Below are 17,081 nucleotides of genomic sequence, written 5' to 3' on the forward strand. Positions count from 1 at the left end.
ACCCATCGTATATGTAACAACTAGGTTTCAAACACAGCATTTCCTCCGAATATTACTCACTGCTCCCCGATGACGTTGCCCCAGTTGAATTGAAAAGCTCCCATGGAATAGGAGGAGGGTTCTCACAGATCTTGTCATATGTGCTTGGGTCGCTCAATAGAACTGTTGCAGAGTTTTTGGGAAACAGCTCCATCAATGTTTTAGCATGAGGGGAGAACGTTGGCCAATCGTAGTTATCTGTCAATCCATTGAAGGGATCTCTGATGAAGCTTGCAAAGATTCCACGGAATATTTGGGCTGCATTTCTGTAATGCCTTTTTTCTGAAGGGCTTGAAGTATAATGCGCAGTAATTGCATCCTGGCTCCCCAAGAGCATTGGGACATCCGCTAACCCAATGTTAATAAGTAAAACATTAACAGATTGGAAAAGGTTGAGAGGACTAACCGATATGATATGCCCTTAGCCACGAGTAAGGCGTCACTTCGGGGAAAACTCCCATGTATCGATACCGCCAAATAGGGACTGAGTTTAACGCTCGATAGCTATATTTATATTAGTCATTGTCTGAAAGATCATTTTGTTCGGTCTACTTACCTTGATTCGAGAGCAATATTGCAGTTGAATAATGTGATTGTCAGAATATTGGACAACATTCTATTCACTCCGGCTTTAGCATCCCAGTTCGATACGCCGTCCCCTTCAGCATCCATAATTCCCATAAGCGTAGGCTATAGAAGAACATCATGTCAGTCCTCAAATGAGCTAAACGGAGTCTGGATGTACTGACGACTTTTGCGAACTTCCCTTTCTGCCCTCGGTACGCATACTCGGCCAATGTGAACAGTGTTACATTGTCTATCATTGGGCTGCCTCCGGGCGGAGATCCGAAATAGTTAACAGTTTTGTTTGATACAGCATGCTTCAGTCTGTGGGCGTCGATTCGTCTCATGCAGGCTAGCTCTTTCGCCCGATTTGCGCTGTCTCGGCAACCCACCGTCTCTGCAACGCGGATGAATTCGGCATCGGCATTATCGCTTGCCGCACCTATTACTTGGACAGAGCCGCTCTGCATGGCAATGGCACTTATTATTGGGTCTTTGGAGTGAGAATAGAGCATAGCGTGCCCTGCGTCTGCGCCCGCAGACTGTCCACCGAGCACCATGCGTGTTGGGTCGCCTCCAAAGTCGGCAATGTTGTCACGGAGCCACTCTAATGCGGCTCGCTGGTCTCTTAGACCAAGGTTCTGGGCATCGAGAGCTGGACAGTTTGGAAACCCGAAGATATTCAGGCGGTAACTGCAAGCTGGTCAACATTCCACATATTCGCTAGTCCGCTGGTTTCCGACTTGAACTTACTTCCAAATTACCACAATTATATCCTTGTTCTCTGCAACAAAGTTTGTAGGATCATAGAGTGGTACACTGCCACCTCCTTCAGCGAACGCACCTCCAAACGACCATATGAAAACGGGGAGCAGCCGACCACAGGCCGCCATTGTAGGCACGTGTACATTTAGAGTCAAACAATCTTCAGATTCTTCTGTTCGAGGGAGTGTGGCCGCCCCCAGAACAGTACGATAGTTGAACTGATAGCATACTGGACTGAATTCGGTGGCATTGTTTATATCAACCTTGTTGACGAGCTTCGAACGTTTGAGAGGCTGTGGAGGGAGGAAGCGAAGAGGCCCAATAGGAGGCTCAGCATATGGAACCCCGAGGAAAGCGTCAACTTGGTTGCTAAGCTGTATACCAGCATAAGTGCCCTGCTTCCCGCGTGCCAATGGAGTTCGTCCGCTACGTGAAGTGGCTGAGACGACGGCCCCGGCAAATAGGGCGAATGAGAAAAGAAATGCAATGCGCATGATCTTCGAAGGGTAAGGTTCTGATTGAGGTGATAGGTACAGGCTCAAAGAAATTATCGAATTTGGAACCACAAGGATGTTTTATAGTGTTATCTGCTGTCTTTTTTTCCCTTCCATGTATAGACACATGACGCGCGTAAACACACGTAGAATGCGAGGCATCAATGCGACGAATGCGACAAATACGACGAAGTGGGTTTTATTTATGGCCATTCCCACGCCAGATCAAAGTCAAAACGCCTAGTTGGATTGAGGTGCCATGCTAAAAGGTAAACGCTAAGCTATGGCTGTAATTTATGCCAAGACTGCCCTGCACATATCATAAACCTTGAATGCTCTACACTAAACACCTTGGGCCGCCTGGACCCGATTGCTACCGCGTTCTCCAAGCGGCTGCACTGGGACGAGGCAGTTCACTGGAAAAGGCAGTTTAACATCGTTCCAAAGTCAACTTCGCTATTCAGTCTCGTTCTTCAGATTGGAGTTCCGTAGGCGCTCGTAAAATCCAGGAGCCCCCCGAAGATACTTATGCTAGGGCCATTAGGCATGTTTGAAGGACCCCTTTCGGTGGAATAGAGATAGGGATACACTAGCAAAACATGAAAGGCTAGATCCATGTAAGAGCTTTAGTGATATATAAAAACAATAACCAAGGTATTCAATCTATCCTTATATAGATCCACTAAAACAATATATCTCTATGCTGCCTTGAATAGAACCTCAGTTACTAGTCATATACTCAGCCAGATTGTTGGCAGCCATAAAATCATCCCACTTCATCAGATCAAGGCCAGGAAGCTATATGGAGCTTCAGAAAGACACATTCTAAGATATATCGTACTGTTGGGATAACTCACCTTATTAGCTTGAACAAACTCAGGACGAGCATAGATCATGCCAAAGTCTCGGAAGATCAACAACTGCTCCGTGAAGTCCAGAGCACACATGTCGTCCATCTTGCTCTTGAGGATGGATTGGAACTCCTCAGAGGAGAGCTCATTGTAGTGTATATCGATGCCATATGCTTGTCAAAGTTAGCAATACGGCTCTCGCTCTTGATGTCTATAGTCGGAGTGGGTACTTACCAGATGCCATGGACTTGATCTTTTCTCCCTCAGAAATGGCTTCAGAATAGAAGGCAATTTCCTTTTCGAGGCATTCATCAGGATGATCGAGGATATACTGGACCAACTTGCCGGTATCAGAAATGGCGACGTTTGGAAGCGGAGTTGTCTCAGGCAGAACAAAGGATCTCAAATAAGTTCCATCATCTTGCTAATTCCGATGTCAGCTCATCCACAGCTCAGTCCACACGACAAACGAACCTTGATAGGAAGATAAGTACGCGGCTGCGTGAGAGAATTCTCAAAGTAATTCGGAAACAGCACCGCTGTTGTCTTCTTCCACAGAGCAGGTTTCTCGGTTCGAATGTAATCTGTTACAGCTGCTTTGCTCTGCCAATGATAGACATGGGGATATTTCCCATCCGAGATACTTTTAGCGTCAGGCAAGCTCGCCCAGATGATTTGTTCGAGATCGGGTAGATCAGCGGCTATATCCATGATGCGCTTGCCTTGCTCTTCCTCTTTGGTAGCGGACATGTGCTGCCAGAAGTCGGTCATGGCGAAGATGGCGTTGGCGCCTTCGAAGGCCCGTCGGAGACTTTCGGGGTCATCAACATCTGCTTGATGTACTTGAATTCCAAGTCCCTCCAAGGCTTCGGCTTTGGGGGAAGAGACATTTCGGGTTAGACCGCGGATATGGTACCTGTCCTGAGATTTGGCAAGTGTCCGGATAACAGAGCCTCCCTAAGAAAGAACAGGTTAAACTAAATGCTCTGCACAGATTGAAGCGGGTGTCATACCTGAAGGCCTGTCGCACCAATAACGACCACAGTCTTCTTGTCTTGAGTCATGGTGATATGGTTTCTAACGTAGAGACTCAAGCCTAGCCTCTAGTGACAGATTCTGTGCTGGATAGATTCCTGGGAATACCCGTGGGAGATGCACCTTTTTATACAACATCTTGGAATATAAATGATTCCATAGGCAGTGGAGTTCTGTAACGACGCCTCGGGGTTCAATTGGAACTTTGTTGAATTGATGTCATAGATCCCTCTAATTTCCCGCTTATTCAGCGCATTCGTGATGCTTAGTGTCCACAAATACCGGACGCATGAGAATGCCTGAGACAGGCAAGAATTATTACAAGGCTGATCAACGCCATCAATTCTCATTTAACAATGTTGAAAAATCTCCAGATCTGGGCGAATAGGTCCTAAAATGCGCTGTCGCAGAGTAGGTACCACATCTCGGATCGGTAAAGATGGCCACATCCCGATTATTAGCGCTGATTTGTCCAACTGCCGACTCGGAAAACCCGAGCCGCGACGATAGCCAGAAAATTTCCTGGCTTAATAACACTACCTGATCCATCTTTAGAAGTGACAAGCAGAAAATCATCAACAGCCAATTGCAATGCCCAAATCGACTAGAGGTCGAAAACCGCGTGCTTGCGACTCCTGTCGCAGGAAGAAGGTAGGTTTTCCTCCACTGACTCTTCCGTCTTGGAGTAGTGAGGCCGTCGCGCTGCAACGCGCAGTTGTTTTGGGTCACTGAATCGCTTCATGCTATATCAACAACCAAGTTCATTACTAGTTTAGTTGGCTAACTCACTCCTAGATTCAGTGTGACCGGGCTGTGCCGCAGTGCGATTACTGCCAACATCATGGCCTGACGTGTTCCTACAACCAAGCTGCAAAGACAGAGGGATCCGCAATTCGGTATGCCGAGGCCTTGGCCATTTCACTCAGGCATTTTCAACTGACTGATTACAACAGATCTCGATTTTCAAGGCTTCCAAAACTTCCGTCACCGAATCGCCAGCTTAGTCCATCTGAACAAGATGATGGGGAGCTCATTCACCCTAGTAAGAATCGTCCTTGCCCTATTACTTCTCCCTTCTGCTAATACACGATGTTTTTTCTTTAGCGAGTGATGCTCATGTTCGTAATCCAACTTATCTAGAAGGCTTGCGTTTAGTGAATGGTAATCCGCTCTTTAGCCCACAAGGTCAACAATGGATCAAAACCAGGACAGGTTCAACCTTTTCATCAAATATCATCGACAAGTACGGTCTCCCTTACCTCTGCTCCACGAGGCCACCTCTTGCGAATGATAACCACAAGATCTTAAGACTTCCTGATCGCCAGGTTGTCGAGGAACTAGCAATGCGATTTTATTCATCCGCCCAGTCTCTCGTCTTCCCATTACTAAGTCTCCGACGCTTCAGGACTACAACCCTGCCTCTTGCTTATTCAGAAGGCGCCGGGAGGAAAAGCCATACGATTAGCGCAAAGTGTTCTGCATATGGACTACTGATTATGAGCGACATTTTTGGCCTTGATTCAGGCGACGAAATGGCTGACATTAGTTGCTGGTGCCAAAGATATGCCCTGGAAATTGAAGCGTCAATACCCACTATCTTGCGGGAGATGAGGGTTGATGGAGTTGAATCGTTACTGATGCTCGTAAGTTCCAATTATCCAATGTGATAATTCGGTCTCTAACTTGCAACTTTAAAGATGATCTTTAAATACTTCATGGGAGATTTAGAATCCGCATCATTCCTCGTTTCGATGACCTCGCGCTTCTTGATCCAGCTTGGAGCCCATCTACACCCTTCTTCTTCGGGCGCTTACGATAAACACAATGATTCTCACCACATACGTGACCTCTTCTGGGTCTGCTACTGCATTGATAAAGACCTGTCTCACAGGACTGGTCAGCCACCTACCATCAGCGACGATCACTGCGACCTCACGGTACCTCCCAACTACGTTCAGATGCAGAGTAGCAATATCCTAAGCTCCAGCCCATGTCCAAGTCGCAGCTCCTCTACGGTGCCGCTCTATCCATGGGATATTAGGCTATCAGTCATAAAGTCAAAGATCTACAACGACCTCCATTCGATAAGCGCTGCCAGACTATCAGAGACGGAAATACTGAGAAGGATACGGCATCTAGATGAAGAGTTGGAAGCTTGGAGGGTGACTCTGCCATCTGACCATCGGCCAACCTTGTCGTTCTTGGAGCAGACACCTGTTGATGCTCATACCAATACGCAGGCAATCATGCTCCGATTGTCATATCACCATTGCGTTATTCTCATTCATCAAGCCCGATGCAGAGTCTTCCAATCAGATCAGCCCACTGATAACTTGATAGATGATGGCCATAGGATAAACTTCCAGATTCTAGTTGATGCATCGAGATCCATCTTGATCTACCTGGAAAAGGCATTGCCCGTGCTGGCCCACGAGTGCTTCTGGTACGTAGTCTCACCGCGCCGTTCTAATATTCCGCCACGCCAAGACTGACATGGCCTAGGGTGATCATCTTCTATCCGATGACTGCAATCACGACCATTTTCTCCGTCGCGCTTCTCGACAAGCGATTAGACCCAGAGAACGAAAGACTCAAACTGCTGCAAGGCTTTACACGGTTGATCAGGCAAATACCCATCAAAAAGCTTACAGTCGCGGAAATATCGCACTTGGAATTTGTTGAGGAGGTCGTGGAGGAGATGAGCAGATTAGTGTCAGCTACCTCTTGAGTTGGACTGTCAAACTTTCACGCGCTGCCAAGTCGCGAAGTCACCCAAACCAGCCTAAGGCTTACTGATCACGACAGAAATAGCATTCCATACAAAAGTACCAATAACCTCAAAACGCGCAAATTAACAGCACCCACGGTATTAACATTACCTCCGCATATTTAACCGCGTTAACTCCCAATCGCAGTTTAGGTTAAGCGGGGATGAATGCGAAAAATAAGCACGCCTGCAGATTCCGTCAGCAAAAAACGGAGAAATAGCATTGTCCGGTGAAAGACCGCTAAACCCAGCGAATCAGAGATCTTGGATTTAGACCATACTTGATTGGGAAAGGGATCTCTGATTGGTCAAGATACTATCATCGTCATGTTGGAAGAGGCGTATGTTGGATATATAAGACGGGAGATCCTCGTGCAGTGGATGAGAATACTTAAAGATCAATCCATTATACAAATACACTTATACACCGACTAAATTTGAAGTTTGAAACATTTCTACAATGGAGGTCCCTAACACTTCTCTTATTGGCGGCGCCGCTGACATCCCCGTCAACTCTGCCTCTCCCATCTTCACCTTCACACCAGTCACCCTCCCCTCTCAAGACCGCAGAGTCGATCTCGACCTCAAAGTCACAGCACCAATCAACGGAGATAACCTCCCTATTATTGTCCTCTCCCATGGCCACGGCCCGAGCAACTATCTCTCCTCGCTCAAAGGCTATGGCCCTGTTGCCGATTGGTGGGCTAGCCATGGCTTTGTCGTCATTCAGCCTACGCACTTGAGCTCTCGACAACTAGCCTTCGAGCTAAACGCTGAGAGTATCAGTGAACTATTCATGGAGTCCCGCGCCAAGGATTTAGTTCAGATCGTTGATAGTCTCGACACCATTGAGACTACCGTTCCTCTCCTCAAGGGTCGACTTGACAAGCCCAAGATCGCCGTAGTTGGACATTCTCTCGGCTCTTTGTCCTCTGCTCTCCTCCTCGGCGCCGCCAACACTGATCCTCGCGACGGAAAAACCTTCAAGGTCGCTGATCCCCGTATCAAAGCCGGCGTCCTCTTCGGTGCCATCGGTGCAAGCGACGACCCCTCGGAGCCCGGAAAAGCCATGCTTCCCTTCCTTGATCTCAACTTCTCCAACATGACGACTCCCTGTCTTGTATTCTGGGGCGACAGTGACGTCAGTCCACATCTCACCAACCGAGGAGCAGACTGGCATAACGATCCCTACAAGCTTTCGCCAGGACCTAAAGCTTCTTTCGAGGTTAAGGATGGAAAGCATGGTTTCGGTGGTATCAGTGGATGGGACGCTAGGGAGTGTCAGGATGAGGGTATGGAGAGGTTGGCTGCTATGCAGAGGGTTACGTGGGCCTATTTGAGGACTCAGTTGTATGGCGATGATTCATGGGAGGAGGCGAAGAAGGCTATTGGGCAGTATCCTCAAATTGGAAAGATTGAGGAGAAGTAGTGGACACGGGAGCATTTCTAATTTCGTTAAGGATAGTTCCTAGCATAAATGTATTTCATACCTACACGTTCGCATTGACACTTTCTCAACCACTACGTTTCTAAAATAAAGACGAATGCAAGCATTGACTACCTTAGCCTGTTTATATACCTTAAACAGACTATGAAACAATATCCCTTCTCATTCAGTGTTCCCTCAAATGCCTATGCACAGTTCCCTTCGTTCGGGTCAGCCCTAATATATCGTCAGTACACTCAACTTATTGCTCGTAGAACAAGAAAACTCACGAGACAGTAAGCGCGCCAGTGCCCCCCTCAGTGCCCGGGTAAGAACTCCTTCCTCCATGGTCACATCCATTGATCTCGCGATGGAAATACTCAGTGCACAAGTTCTTCTCAACAGCATGTGCAGGCCCATCGGCAGGGATATCTGAGTCGTAGCGGAGGAAGAAGTCCATCTTCTTATTGCTGCTCAAATTGACACACTTATTGATATACTGACCGGCGGTTGAGAAGGGGCCGTTGATGATCCCATCGCAGTACTTCTGGGCAGTCTGGAGAGCGAGGAATTTCTCCGCACCCCAGGATTCACCTGATCCATGGCATTCGCGCTTTTGGAGGGAGCTTGGGAATGCAACGGCAGATGTTGCGCCGATGGCAATGAGAAATGATGTAAGCTTCATGGTGGGAGATATGATAATGATGGGTTGTAAAGGAATCTTATTGTTACTAGGTTATGTGTGAATAGTAATATCTGTAAAGGCTTCGTTGAAGCTTTTATAGTTACTATGATGCCAATTGCATAATTCAGTTCTGCCTTGTCAATGCAGCCCCCATTTCATGACGTATATGACTATTCCTGCTGCTCATCATAAAGCATGAGGATCAAAATCCTTCTATCGTATACGAGAGGATCTGCATCTACGAGCTGAAGAGCGAGTCAAGATTTACCTGCTCAATTAAGCTAAAAATGAGTAAGCGCTAAGGGAAACCTAAATTTATCCGGCTTTATTGGCTGCGGAAGCGGGGAGGCACGGGCCGCGAAGGCTTAGCAGCATTGAGCCCCATTAAAGGATCTCATCGACATAGTATAACTACGTAGACTAAACAATGTTGCCTGTGGCTTGGTCTCGCAAGAACGGGATTCCAATGCGGTTGAATAGAAACATACTGCAGTGATCTGCAGCGTTGACTGGATAACATTGTCCTCGTTGATTGCTTGAGGCTTTGCATCCGCTGGGGGCCAAACTATGTACGCAATTAGAAAAAACAGGTTTCTAATGATCATGCTGGTAAATCCTTCGTTCAACTGGGCAATCATTTTTTTGCGACGTCAGTTTCTGGTAGTGATGTGAAATTATAGCCGTCTAGAAACTCGTCAACTTGGCTATAAATGAGAGAGCCCCCATTTGTTAACTGGAACACTACTAAGCTATTCCCACCATAAATCCCACTTCAAGTTCCATTCCTCTCCTGATTCTTCCATCTTCCGTCGCCCTTCACAAGTCAAAACCTATCTCCCCAATCCAGCAATGCACTACCCATCATTCCTCCTTGCCGCCCTCTTGGCCACCATCCCTAGGGCCAGCGGAGAATGCCACCGCTCTGGAGAAACATGGGGCGGAGACAAATTCACTGCCATAGAAGCAGCTCAGCGCCTTTGCACCGACGGTAGCTTGGCCGAGACTGACTATAGATATGGAGAGTTCAAAACCTTCTGCGTCAATCTGAGCACCTTGAAGAAGGTAGACTTTACGGTCCTGGTCGGAAGAAACGTGATTGGGGATGGCTTGCGTATTTCCTCGGCTGATTGCACCGATCGACTGCACAGGGAGATCAATGGCTGCGATCATGGGGGCAGATCTTCGTATGAACAAGGAACAGGCCCTGAAGGAACCAATGTTGTCTGGGATTTCTCGTAAGTTTCTATCTTTCACCTACTTCTGAGAATCTGATTTACTAATTCTTGAATAGCGCTGATCCCGGCTCGGGCCAGTGTGCTTAAATTCCAGATTTTATTCCTTATAACTACTGTTTTGGTTTAGGAGAGTGTGGTTAAGATGTTGAAGGCGGTAGCTGCTTTCTGTGAATAAGATCACCCGAAAATAGCAATACTTATTCACTCAGCACAAGATCATACCTTCTATATACTATCTATTTAGAGTGAAAAGGCTCAACATGTTATTTATTGCTAAGGGTGTCTATATTAGTTAGTAAATATGTCTCTTTGTCCTGGAGCAAGATTATGGATCCAGTCAGAGTGAACGGCTTGCCTCTCGTTTTGCAGGACAAGACCATCATGTGAGTCTCTCCCGCACGAATGAAACTGTACCCAAGCAGATGCTTGTCTCCTAAGTGGGTGATTTGGACCCCAACCATTGTGATAGCTAACTCGTGGCTGAGCTCCAGCTCATGTTGAAGCAGCAATATGCGATTTCTGTATGACCTGTCTTAGATTGGTCATGAGTACAGTGCCTTGCATCTTTCAGAAGACTTGGCTGCGCCTCGTGGATCCACAGGGCGCAGCGAATGGCCTTGGGGTCAAAATGGTTGATAAGGTGGGTAAGTTAGCCGAATGATAGTCTGAGAGGCATCTTTATTTCTCCAACTTCATGGAGACGTCGGTAGGGCTTCTATCTGCAAAATGACGCAACATCATTTACATCACCACCATGCAGACCACTCTTCAGCGTTCGCCGGGCCACCATTGCCTGAAACAGAGCAGCGGCCAGCCACTATCAAAATATCAATGCCTCAGTATTGGGTAAGCTTTATTTCGCTGTCGTCGTTTTTGTGCCCAGGTCTTAATCATTTAAGGGCACTGATGCTTTCTACTGAGCATAACATAGCCAACAGAATAGAGCATAGTGCCAGAACAAATAATCTATTCGTTAATGTGCCAGGCTCCGCCAGGGACTGAAGTCTGCCACTGCGAAGCAAAGCTTGCCACTGTCATTGTTCTCCTCGGCCAAACGGTGCCAATGGCAGTACATTCCGGCAGCACCTATTTGGCAAGCCATATCTCAACTTAGACACTTATCCAAACCTGAACCGCAACGGACCTCGATCTTATCATAAGGAAAATGTGGCTTGGTCAGATTGGCTTTTGGGATGATGAGATTGTTATGTTTGACGTGTTTGGGCGCAGGCACCTTTTAGGGGACATTACAATATTTCCATTCGCAGTACTATATCCCATCAATAAAACATACCTCATACAGTCTCCTGCTTTATCATAAACTCAGAAAAGAAACCATCGAGCGCATCATAATCATCAAGATCTCCCAGGTACGACACATACTGATCAGGCCGCAAGATGACCACACAGCCCTGATCAACCTTGATGCCAAACGTCTGGTAGAGTTTGCCATGTCCCTCATGGTAAGACTCGTCATCAACAAATATTTTGTTGTAGTCCCAACCGTCAACCTCGTGATACGGGCGGAGAACCTCTGGAAAGTCAAAGATCTCGTGGTCCTGACGTTTCGAGGCATGCACCGTGATGACTTCGATCACGGAATCGTATCGAGCTGAAGGCGGTGTGAAGCGCTTGAGGAACGAAGACTCGGCTGATAGCTTGTCGCAAAGTGACCTCATTCGTTTGTTCTGGCTCTCGAGATCGATGTCTCCGGGGAAGACCAGGAGTCTCCATGATCCATTGCTTCGGAGAAGCTCTTGCAGATGCCAAGGCCTAGCGTCAGACTGGTTGAGAACTTTGACACTGGGTATACGCATGCCGAGCTTGATCTCCGGGGCCAAGGCCTGCCTCTTGACAGCGATGTCCTTCAGGCCAGAGTCATCAGAAGTAATTTTGGCGACAATGTTGCTTTGACCATAGTCCACGGCTGAATCTTGTTAGCTATGACAATAGAAATGATCAAACAGAGTTACCAATTCCACTGGCGAACAAGTTTCCTTTCTCAAAGGCTTCACGAAACTCATCCATACTGATACCCTCCTCGTCCATGATATCCTTGGCTGGGCGTCCAGAAAAGAGACGTGAAAACTTGTGATCGAAGTCGATAAGAGCTTTAGCAATGCCCTTCCTCTCAGTCTCGTAAGTTTTGAGAATCGATCGGCTAGCAAGGCCCTTGACGACGTTGGCGACTTTCCAGCCAAGGTTGAAAGCTGAGAATGTTAGATCGGCGGTAGAGAGCGATGTAGGGAGCAAGAGACTTACAATCTTGCATGCTGACATTCATACCCTGACCAGCTTTGGGACTATTGAAGATTATCAGATATTTGCGTCAACTTGGAGATTGGGGAACAAACCTGTGAGTATGAACAGCATCGCCAGCGAGGAAGACCCGATCGTACGCCGAGAAGTTGGACCCGACGCGTTGTCCGATCTGGTAAGCCGTCCACCAATCCAACTTGCGATACGTCAGTTTGTAAGGAGCGAGAATATTCTGAGCCGACTCGAGGATGACATCGGGTGTGATCCATGAACGATCAGCTCTTGAATCCTGATCTCCAATCTTGGCTGTTGTTGTAAGCTGGATATACAGCCTGACCAACTTATTCTCTCTTGGAATCACCATGACACTCCCTGAACTCGCTGAGTGAATCGCACAGCGTTGTCGAATATCTGGAAAGTCTGTGATGGGCACAATATCAAGAACACCCCAGATGTAATCTGTTGATTCACCCTCGAGCTTGAAGCCGAGCTCCTTTCGGACCCACGAGTGAGCACCGTCCGCCCCAAGCATGTACTTTGCCTTTACTACCTCGACAGTGTTGGCCTTGTCGTTGAGTTCAGCTGCTTTGAGCATATCGGCTGTGTCATCTGGCGAAAGGTTGCTGCGGAACAGGCCATCCTGAACAGTAGTACCGTTGGCAGATGTTGACGTCTGCTTTGGCTGAGCTTCTTCTTCACTGAGATGTCGAAGGTTGACAGTGATCGGGTATGCATCTGGGTCTTCCACAGCTTTGGGGTCAATCTCTAAGCTCGTTGGCATGACACCCCGCTCGACTTCGATTTTTCCCTGGCTGAAGTCGTTGATAGCGTCGAGGAAGAATCTCTCAATACGACCCTGGTGAAGAACAACCTGTTGAAAGCGACTGATGCCTGGAATGGTATCGGCAATCCTTGAGCTTCGACGAAGAACGCCCTTCTCGTCAGGGTTCCAAAGGGAGATCTCGAGCATGTGGTTAGATTCAATCCAAGCTCGATGTGCAAAGCCAAATGAGTCAAAGATCTCGAGCGTTCGGCACTGAAGACCGTCTGCTTGACCATTGAAAATCTGCAAATGTGTTAGTTGAGCATGCAATAAGAGACGGGTGACCTTGCCTTTGTTCCTCTCTTGTCGACGATGCGTGTTTTGATGCCACACTTAGCGAGCCATGTCGCCATCATAAGACCAGCAGGACCCGCTCCCACGATGAGGACATCGACATGGTCAGTCTTTGCACCAACAGCCATGTTTGTGGGTATCTCGTATTTTTTCGTACAGGATGAAATGTCTCGCAGCGAGGTAGTGATATCGTCAACCAGCCAAGACACACTCGCAGGATCTTATACTCATCAGTGGCATCAAGAGGGTCAAGTGATGTAAGGGCGAACCGACAAGTTGGTAAGATCCGAGTCGGAAGACGGGTGCTTACGTACATCGACACATGAAATCGGAACAGTTACAAATGGCCCTTGAGTGACTGGTCAGGCCATATGTACAGAAGCCACATTATGTAACGCTTTGTCGGTAGTGATAGGTCGAGGCTCGTGCCGGAATTATCATCTCGAGTTGACGGTAGATTTCCGTGATGAGCTTAGCCCAAATTGATTCTAGCTCGCGGGGTAAAGATGGGGAGACACTCGCAAACAGCGAATAGCATCAGCGATCATTGCGAGCCACTTGCTGATAAGCTTATCCGCTTTCAACGGTGGAGAAGTCATCGTTGGCTCGTGAGTCCCGATCTGCGTCCGGGGGAAAGGAGCAAGGATGTCGGAGGAAGAAGAATCTGGGAGATGGTCAATCAGAGCCTCGTATGAAATTGCGGGTCTCCAGTTTCGGATGTTGGTTGATCATGCAGTTGGCATTTCCGAAATTCTCTTCGGATCCAGGGTAGTCGTCCATCCGAGCTCGAGGCTCAATTAGGTTTTCGGATACTTGGTCGAAGAGATATACCAATGACACCACGTAAATATGAAAGATCGAGTAGTTCTTTGCGTGATATTTCCAGTGCTTTAAGTTGATGTCTTTGATGTCCTTCAAGAAGGCGTAGGCCAATCTTGTTAGGAAGTATATGGTTTCCTTTCTTAAGGTCTCTCAGTAGATATTCGATTCTTCAACAAAAATGTACAAATCCTTGCAAAACTCTGCATGAAAACTAGTTTTCCTTCCTCAACGACTCCCACTTTTCCAATCTCGTAAGCCAGTCATTCGCCTCACCAACCAGGTCCTCATTATCTTCATCTGTACTCCCCTCCAACTGCTTCACCAGCGCTTGAACATGTTCTCGCATTGGTATCCAACTCTCCCCAACAGGCACACGGTCATAGACAAAGTCAATCAAGAAGTGCTGATATTCCGTATCCTTCTCTTTATTTGCCTCGGCCAGAACCTCCGCTGCAACAACGGCAGCAGTCTCAGGAAACCGAGCAAGCTGGTCTCGACAAGGCGTAAAAGGCGGGTTATTCGCGTCAACAAGCCAGTCAAATAGCTCAGGCATATAGGGCTTCATCTCCTCAGCAGTGTGAACACGCTCTGTAAGCGTGCGATAGCTGACCATGTCGAATTTGTCCTTGGTGACCCACACTGCCTTAGAATCTGTGGCGAAGCGCTCAAGAAGACCAGCGTTTTGAATAAGGATAGAAGTCTGAGCGTAATGAGATGAGCGATGAGAGAAGCCTGAGATGTCAAATGCAGAGAGTGCAGCCAACGCTGTTCGATAGGGCTGGAGCATTTCGAAAGAGAGCTTCAAAAGGACAGAGTACAATGCTTTCTGATGCACCCTCAATGTATCATAATCTTCATCCTCGATAGGAGAAGTGAGGACAGACGAGACGGCTTCAACGGTTGCAGGCTCTGATGCGCGGGACCTGATAATGTCGATATCCTCACTTCCATCCTCGAATAGCGTCTCTCGATCTGACCAGAGCATTGTCGGCACCTTTTCTGCAAAGGCCTTTTCGTCCAGGGTGGTCAATTGTGCGCGGTTCATGGTGATGAAGTGTCGACGTGTCAATGGACAGTCAGTCTTTGGTGGGATGAGAATTGTGAATCGAGGTCTCGCGCGGTTCGCAATTACAAATCGCTTTACAACTTGATGTACTGATCGTGCAAGCATCACCAGAGGGGGGAAAGAATAATTGAGCAGGTGTCGCCAGCGACAGAAGAAGGGGAATGACTCAGAATAAATACTACAGGCCCTCATTTAGGGTCAAGGGCCGATCCTTGAGCAAAGAGTAATGCATGAATGTTGTTACCAGATCTGGTGTTCGTGCCACTGAGCTGAAAGCTTGGTGGGAGCGCTAATGGCCTCTGCGAGCGAGTGACAGTGGACTTTCACTGTCATCATCCCCTGACATCCTTGAAAATGCGCCCGAGCTAGTGGCTTCGCCACCGCCAAAAGGGCTCAGCCTTATCAGTCATAAAAGCTAGGGGTCCATCCAAGTGTAAACGCGTGCTCAGCATTCACGGATTGCTGACAGATGACGCTATTCCTCTTCTTCATGGTCATCTGGACATTACTTGAACAGAAATATGTACGTTGTATTAACATCTGAATTATCCAAAAGGCACGGTCTAAAACAGCTTATATCCTGGCATGATATGGGCATCCCAATTATCCTCAAACTCATATCCCATATGCTCACCTGCTCTCCTCACGAGTCGCTTCGCTGGACAATCACTGACAGTTGTCGACGTCGAAGTAGTCGTCGTAGGAAGAGTAGTCGTGAACGCAGTGATCCCAGCCTCAGAGCAAGCTGCGTAGTATTCCTCTGGAGAGTCGCAGTACGTAGCATAAACAGGGACCTCAGTTGGCTGGATGGTAGCGGCAGTTGGTTCTCCCTCTGCACGGGCTGCAAGAGTGTTCATCGCAGGTCGCCAGGTCGGGAAGGCTGTTGGAATGCGGAACGCAACTTCGCGCTTGAATACGGTTGAAGTTCTGGAAATGTTAGTGTGTGACTGAGAAGAATTCACAGAGGACTTACTCGGGGTATGGGCTGACAGTGACTGTGTTCAGTCTCGAGCAGTCAGCAAGACGGCTCTCTCGCGGAGGCTCGCCGTTTGAGCCATCAATGCCGGCAAGACAGGCATCGGATGAGGTGGTGGGTTGAACAGCATCGGATGAGGCAGTCGTCTCTACTGCGGTTGTCGTGTCGGCACTGGACGTTTCGACTCCGACGATCTGTCCGTTCTGGCATTGCTCCTCTGCATCATCACATTAGTAAAATACTGTACGGAAGCTATGGGTTCTGCATACCGTTATAAGCCGTGAGTGTCACAGCTTCACAGCCAACAGGCTCCGACCCAAAGGTGATGTACACCTGCCCGTCAGACTCGGTTTGACAGAAGCCAGCCTCACCAAACGACGAATCCGTCCATGAGAGGCGACCACCAGTAATTGAGAATGTCGTCGTGACAGAATCAGCTGGCGGTTCGCCCTGGGCAGCAAGTTCCTGATAGCCACTGCCAGCATAATAAATAGGCACTCCGTTCTCCAAAAGCTTTCCCCCATCGAGGTGAAAGACAGAGGCAAAGGTGCATTCGGTGGGGTTGTTGCTGCCCACGAATGTTGTATCTCGCTTCGATAGCCGACGTCGAGGGTTGACCTGAAGGATAATGGCCTCTCCAGCGGGTACGGATGCGCTCGTAGTAGTGGTAGCTCCCTCTGTCGTACTCGTGGCTTGCTCAGAAGTGGTTGTAGTCACTGAATCCAAGATGCTTGTTTCAGAAGTACTGGCGGAGAGCGTGTTGGACGAAACGCCATCAGGCTTACAAGGTCCAGCAGCAGCGTGAGCCGCTAGCACAGCGAAAACCAGACTCTTGGCAATCATGACTGAAATAGTCTATCGATGCAGAATGTCGAAGCAGAAACCACCAAAATCGCAAACTTAGGACTCGGGGGATAAATATGGCAATCTGTACATCGTGTTTCATTTTACAAGCTCTCTTAGCGCTGACCGACCAGCCG

At 48.0% G+C, this 17,081-nt stretch overlaps 9 protein-coding genes; 3 read left to right on the top strand and 6 right to left on the bottom strand.

Moving 5' to 3' along the window:
• Nucleotides 1-52: 52 nt before the first annotated feature.
• FFUJ_09311 (related to esterase) lies at nucleotides 53-1,862 on the bottom strand (the record flags this gene model as incomplete). XM_023568801.1 has 5 exons in its annotated part: nucleotides 53-387; nucleotides 446-543; nucleotides 596-729; nucleotides 789-1,296; nucleotides 1,357-1,862. 5 exons carry the CDS (start codon nucleotides 1,860-1,862, stop codon nucleotides 53-55), a joined length of 1,581 nt encoding a protein of 526 aa, XP_023435941.1.
• A 720-nt stretch (nucleotides 1,863-2,582) lies between these two features.
• Nucleotides 2,583-3,777, bottom strand: FFUJ_09310 (related to NmrA-like family protein; the record flags this gene model as incomplete). XM_023568802.1 has 5 exons in its annotated part: nucleotides 2,583-2,660; nucleotides 2,720-2,886; nucleotides 2,948-3,137; nucleotides 3,188-3,670; nucleotides 3,727-3,777. 5 exons carry the CDS (start codon nucleotides 3,775-3,777, stop codon nucleotides 2,583-2,585), a joined length of 969 nt encoding a protein of 322 aa, XP_023435942.1.
• A 562-nt stretch (nucleotides 3,778-4,339) lies between these two features.
• Nucleotides 4,340-6,476, top strand: FFUJ_09309 (related to transcriptional activator Mut3p; the record flags this gene model as incomplete). XM_023568803.1 has 6 exons in its annotated part: nucleotides 4,340-4,399; nucleotides 4,544-4,644; nucleotides 4,702-4,790; nucleotides 4,853-5,391; nucleotides 5,446-6,191; nucleotides 6,251-6,476. 6 exons carry the CDS (start codon nucleotides 4,340-4,342, stop codon nucleotides 6,474-6,476), a joined length of 1,761 nt encoding a protein of 586 aa, XP_023435943.1.
• A 499-nt stretch (nucleotides 6,477-6,975) lies between these two features.
• Nucleotides 6,976-7,944, top strand: FFUJ_09308 (uncharacterized protein; the record flags this gene model as incomplete). Its single annotated transcript, XM_023568804.1, has 1 exon — nucleotides 6,976-7,944. The coding sequence occupies one exon, from the start codon at nucleotides 6,976-6,978 to the stop codon at nucleotides 7,942-7,944; it is 969 nt and encodes a 322-aa protein (XP_023435944.1).
• Nucleotides 7,945-8,147: 203 nt separating this feature from the next.
• On the bottom strand, nucleotides 8,148-8,626 carry FFUJ_09307 (uncharacterized protein; the record flags this gene model as incomplete). XM_023568805.1 has 2 exons in its annotated part: nucleotides 8,148-8,178; nucleotides 8,232-8,626. The coding sequence occupies 2 exons, from the start codon at nucleotides 8,624-8,626 to the stop codon at nucleotides 8,148-8,150; spliced, it is 426 nt and encodes a 141-aa protein (XP_023435945.1).
• Nucleotides 8,627-9,475: 849 nt separating this feature from the next.
• Nucleotides 9,476-9,948, top strand: FFUJ_09306 (uncharacterized protein; the record flags this gene model as incomplete). XM_023568806.1 has 2 exons in its annotated part: nucleotides 9,476-9,861; nucleotides 9,918-9,948. The coding sequence occupies 2 exons, from the start codon at nucleotides 9,476-9,478 to the stop codon at nucleotides 9,946-9,948; spliced, it is 417 nt and encodes a 138-aa protein (XP_023435946.1).
• Nucleotides 9,949-11,156: 1,208 nt separating this feature from the next.
• FFUJ_09305 (probable phenol 2-monooxygenase) lies at nucleotides 11,157-13,365 on the bottom strand (the record flags this gene model as incomplete). XM_023568808.1 has 5 exons in its annotated part: nucleotides 11,157-11,788; nucleotides 11,835-12,071; nucleotides 12,124-12,164; nucleotides 12,216-13,186; nucleotides 13,255-13,365. The coding sequence occupies 5 exons, from the start codon at nucleotides 13,363-13,365 to the stop codon at nucleotides 11,157-11,159; spliced, it is 1,992 nt and encodes a 663-aa protein (XP_023435947.1).
• Nucleotides 13,366-14,270: 905 nt separating this feature from the next.
• Nucleotides 14,271-15,104, bottom strand: FFUJ_09304 (uncharacterized protein; the record flags this gene model as incomplete). Its single annotated transcript, XM_023568809.1, has 1 exon — nucleotides 14,271-15,104. The coding sequence occupies one exon, from the start codon at nucleotides 15,102-15,104 to the stop codon at nucleotides 14,271-14,273; it is 834 nt and encodes a 277-aa protein (XP_023435948.1).
• Nucleotides 15,105-15,688: 584 nt separating this feature from the next.
• On the bottom strand, nucleotides 15,689-16,944 carry FFUJ_09303 (uncharacterized protein; the record flags this gene model as incomplete). XM_023568810.1 has 3 exons in its annotated part: nucleotides 15,689-16,052; nucleotides 16,099-16,318; nucleotides 16,371-16,944. 3 exons carry the CDS (start codon nucleotides 16,942-16,944, stop codon nucleotides 15,689-15,691), a joined length of 1,158 nt encoding a protein of 385 aa, XP_023435949.1.
• Nucleotides 16,945-17,081: the final 137 nt, after the last annotated feature.

This window comes from Fusarium fujikuroi, chromosome FFUJ_chr09 (genome assembly GCF_900079805.1).
Source record: "Fusarium fujikuroi IMI 58289 draft genome, chromosome FFUJ_chr09".
Taxonomy (NCBI): Eukaryota; Fungi; Ascomycota; class Sordariomycetes; order Hypocreales; family Nectriaceae; genus Fusarium; species Fusarium fujikuroi.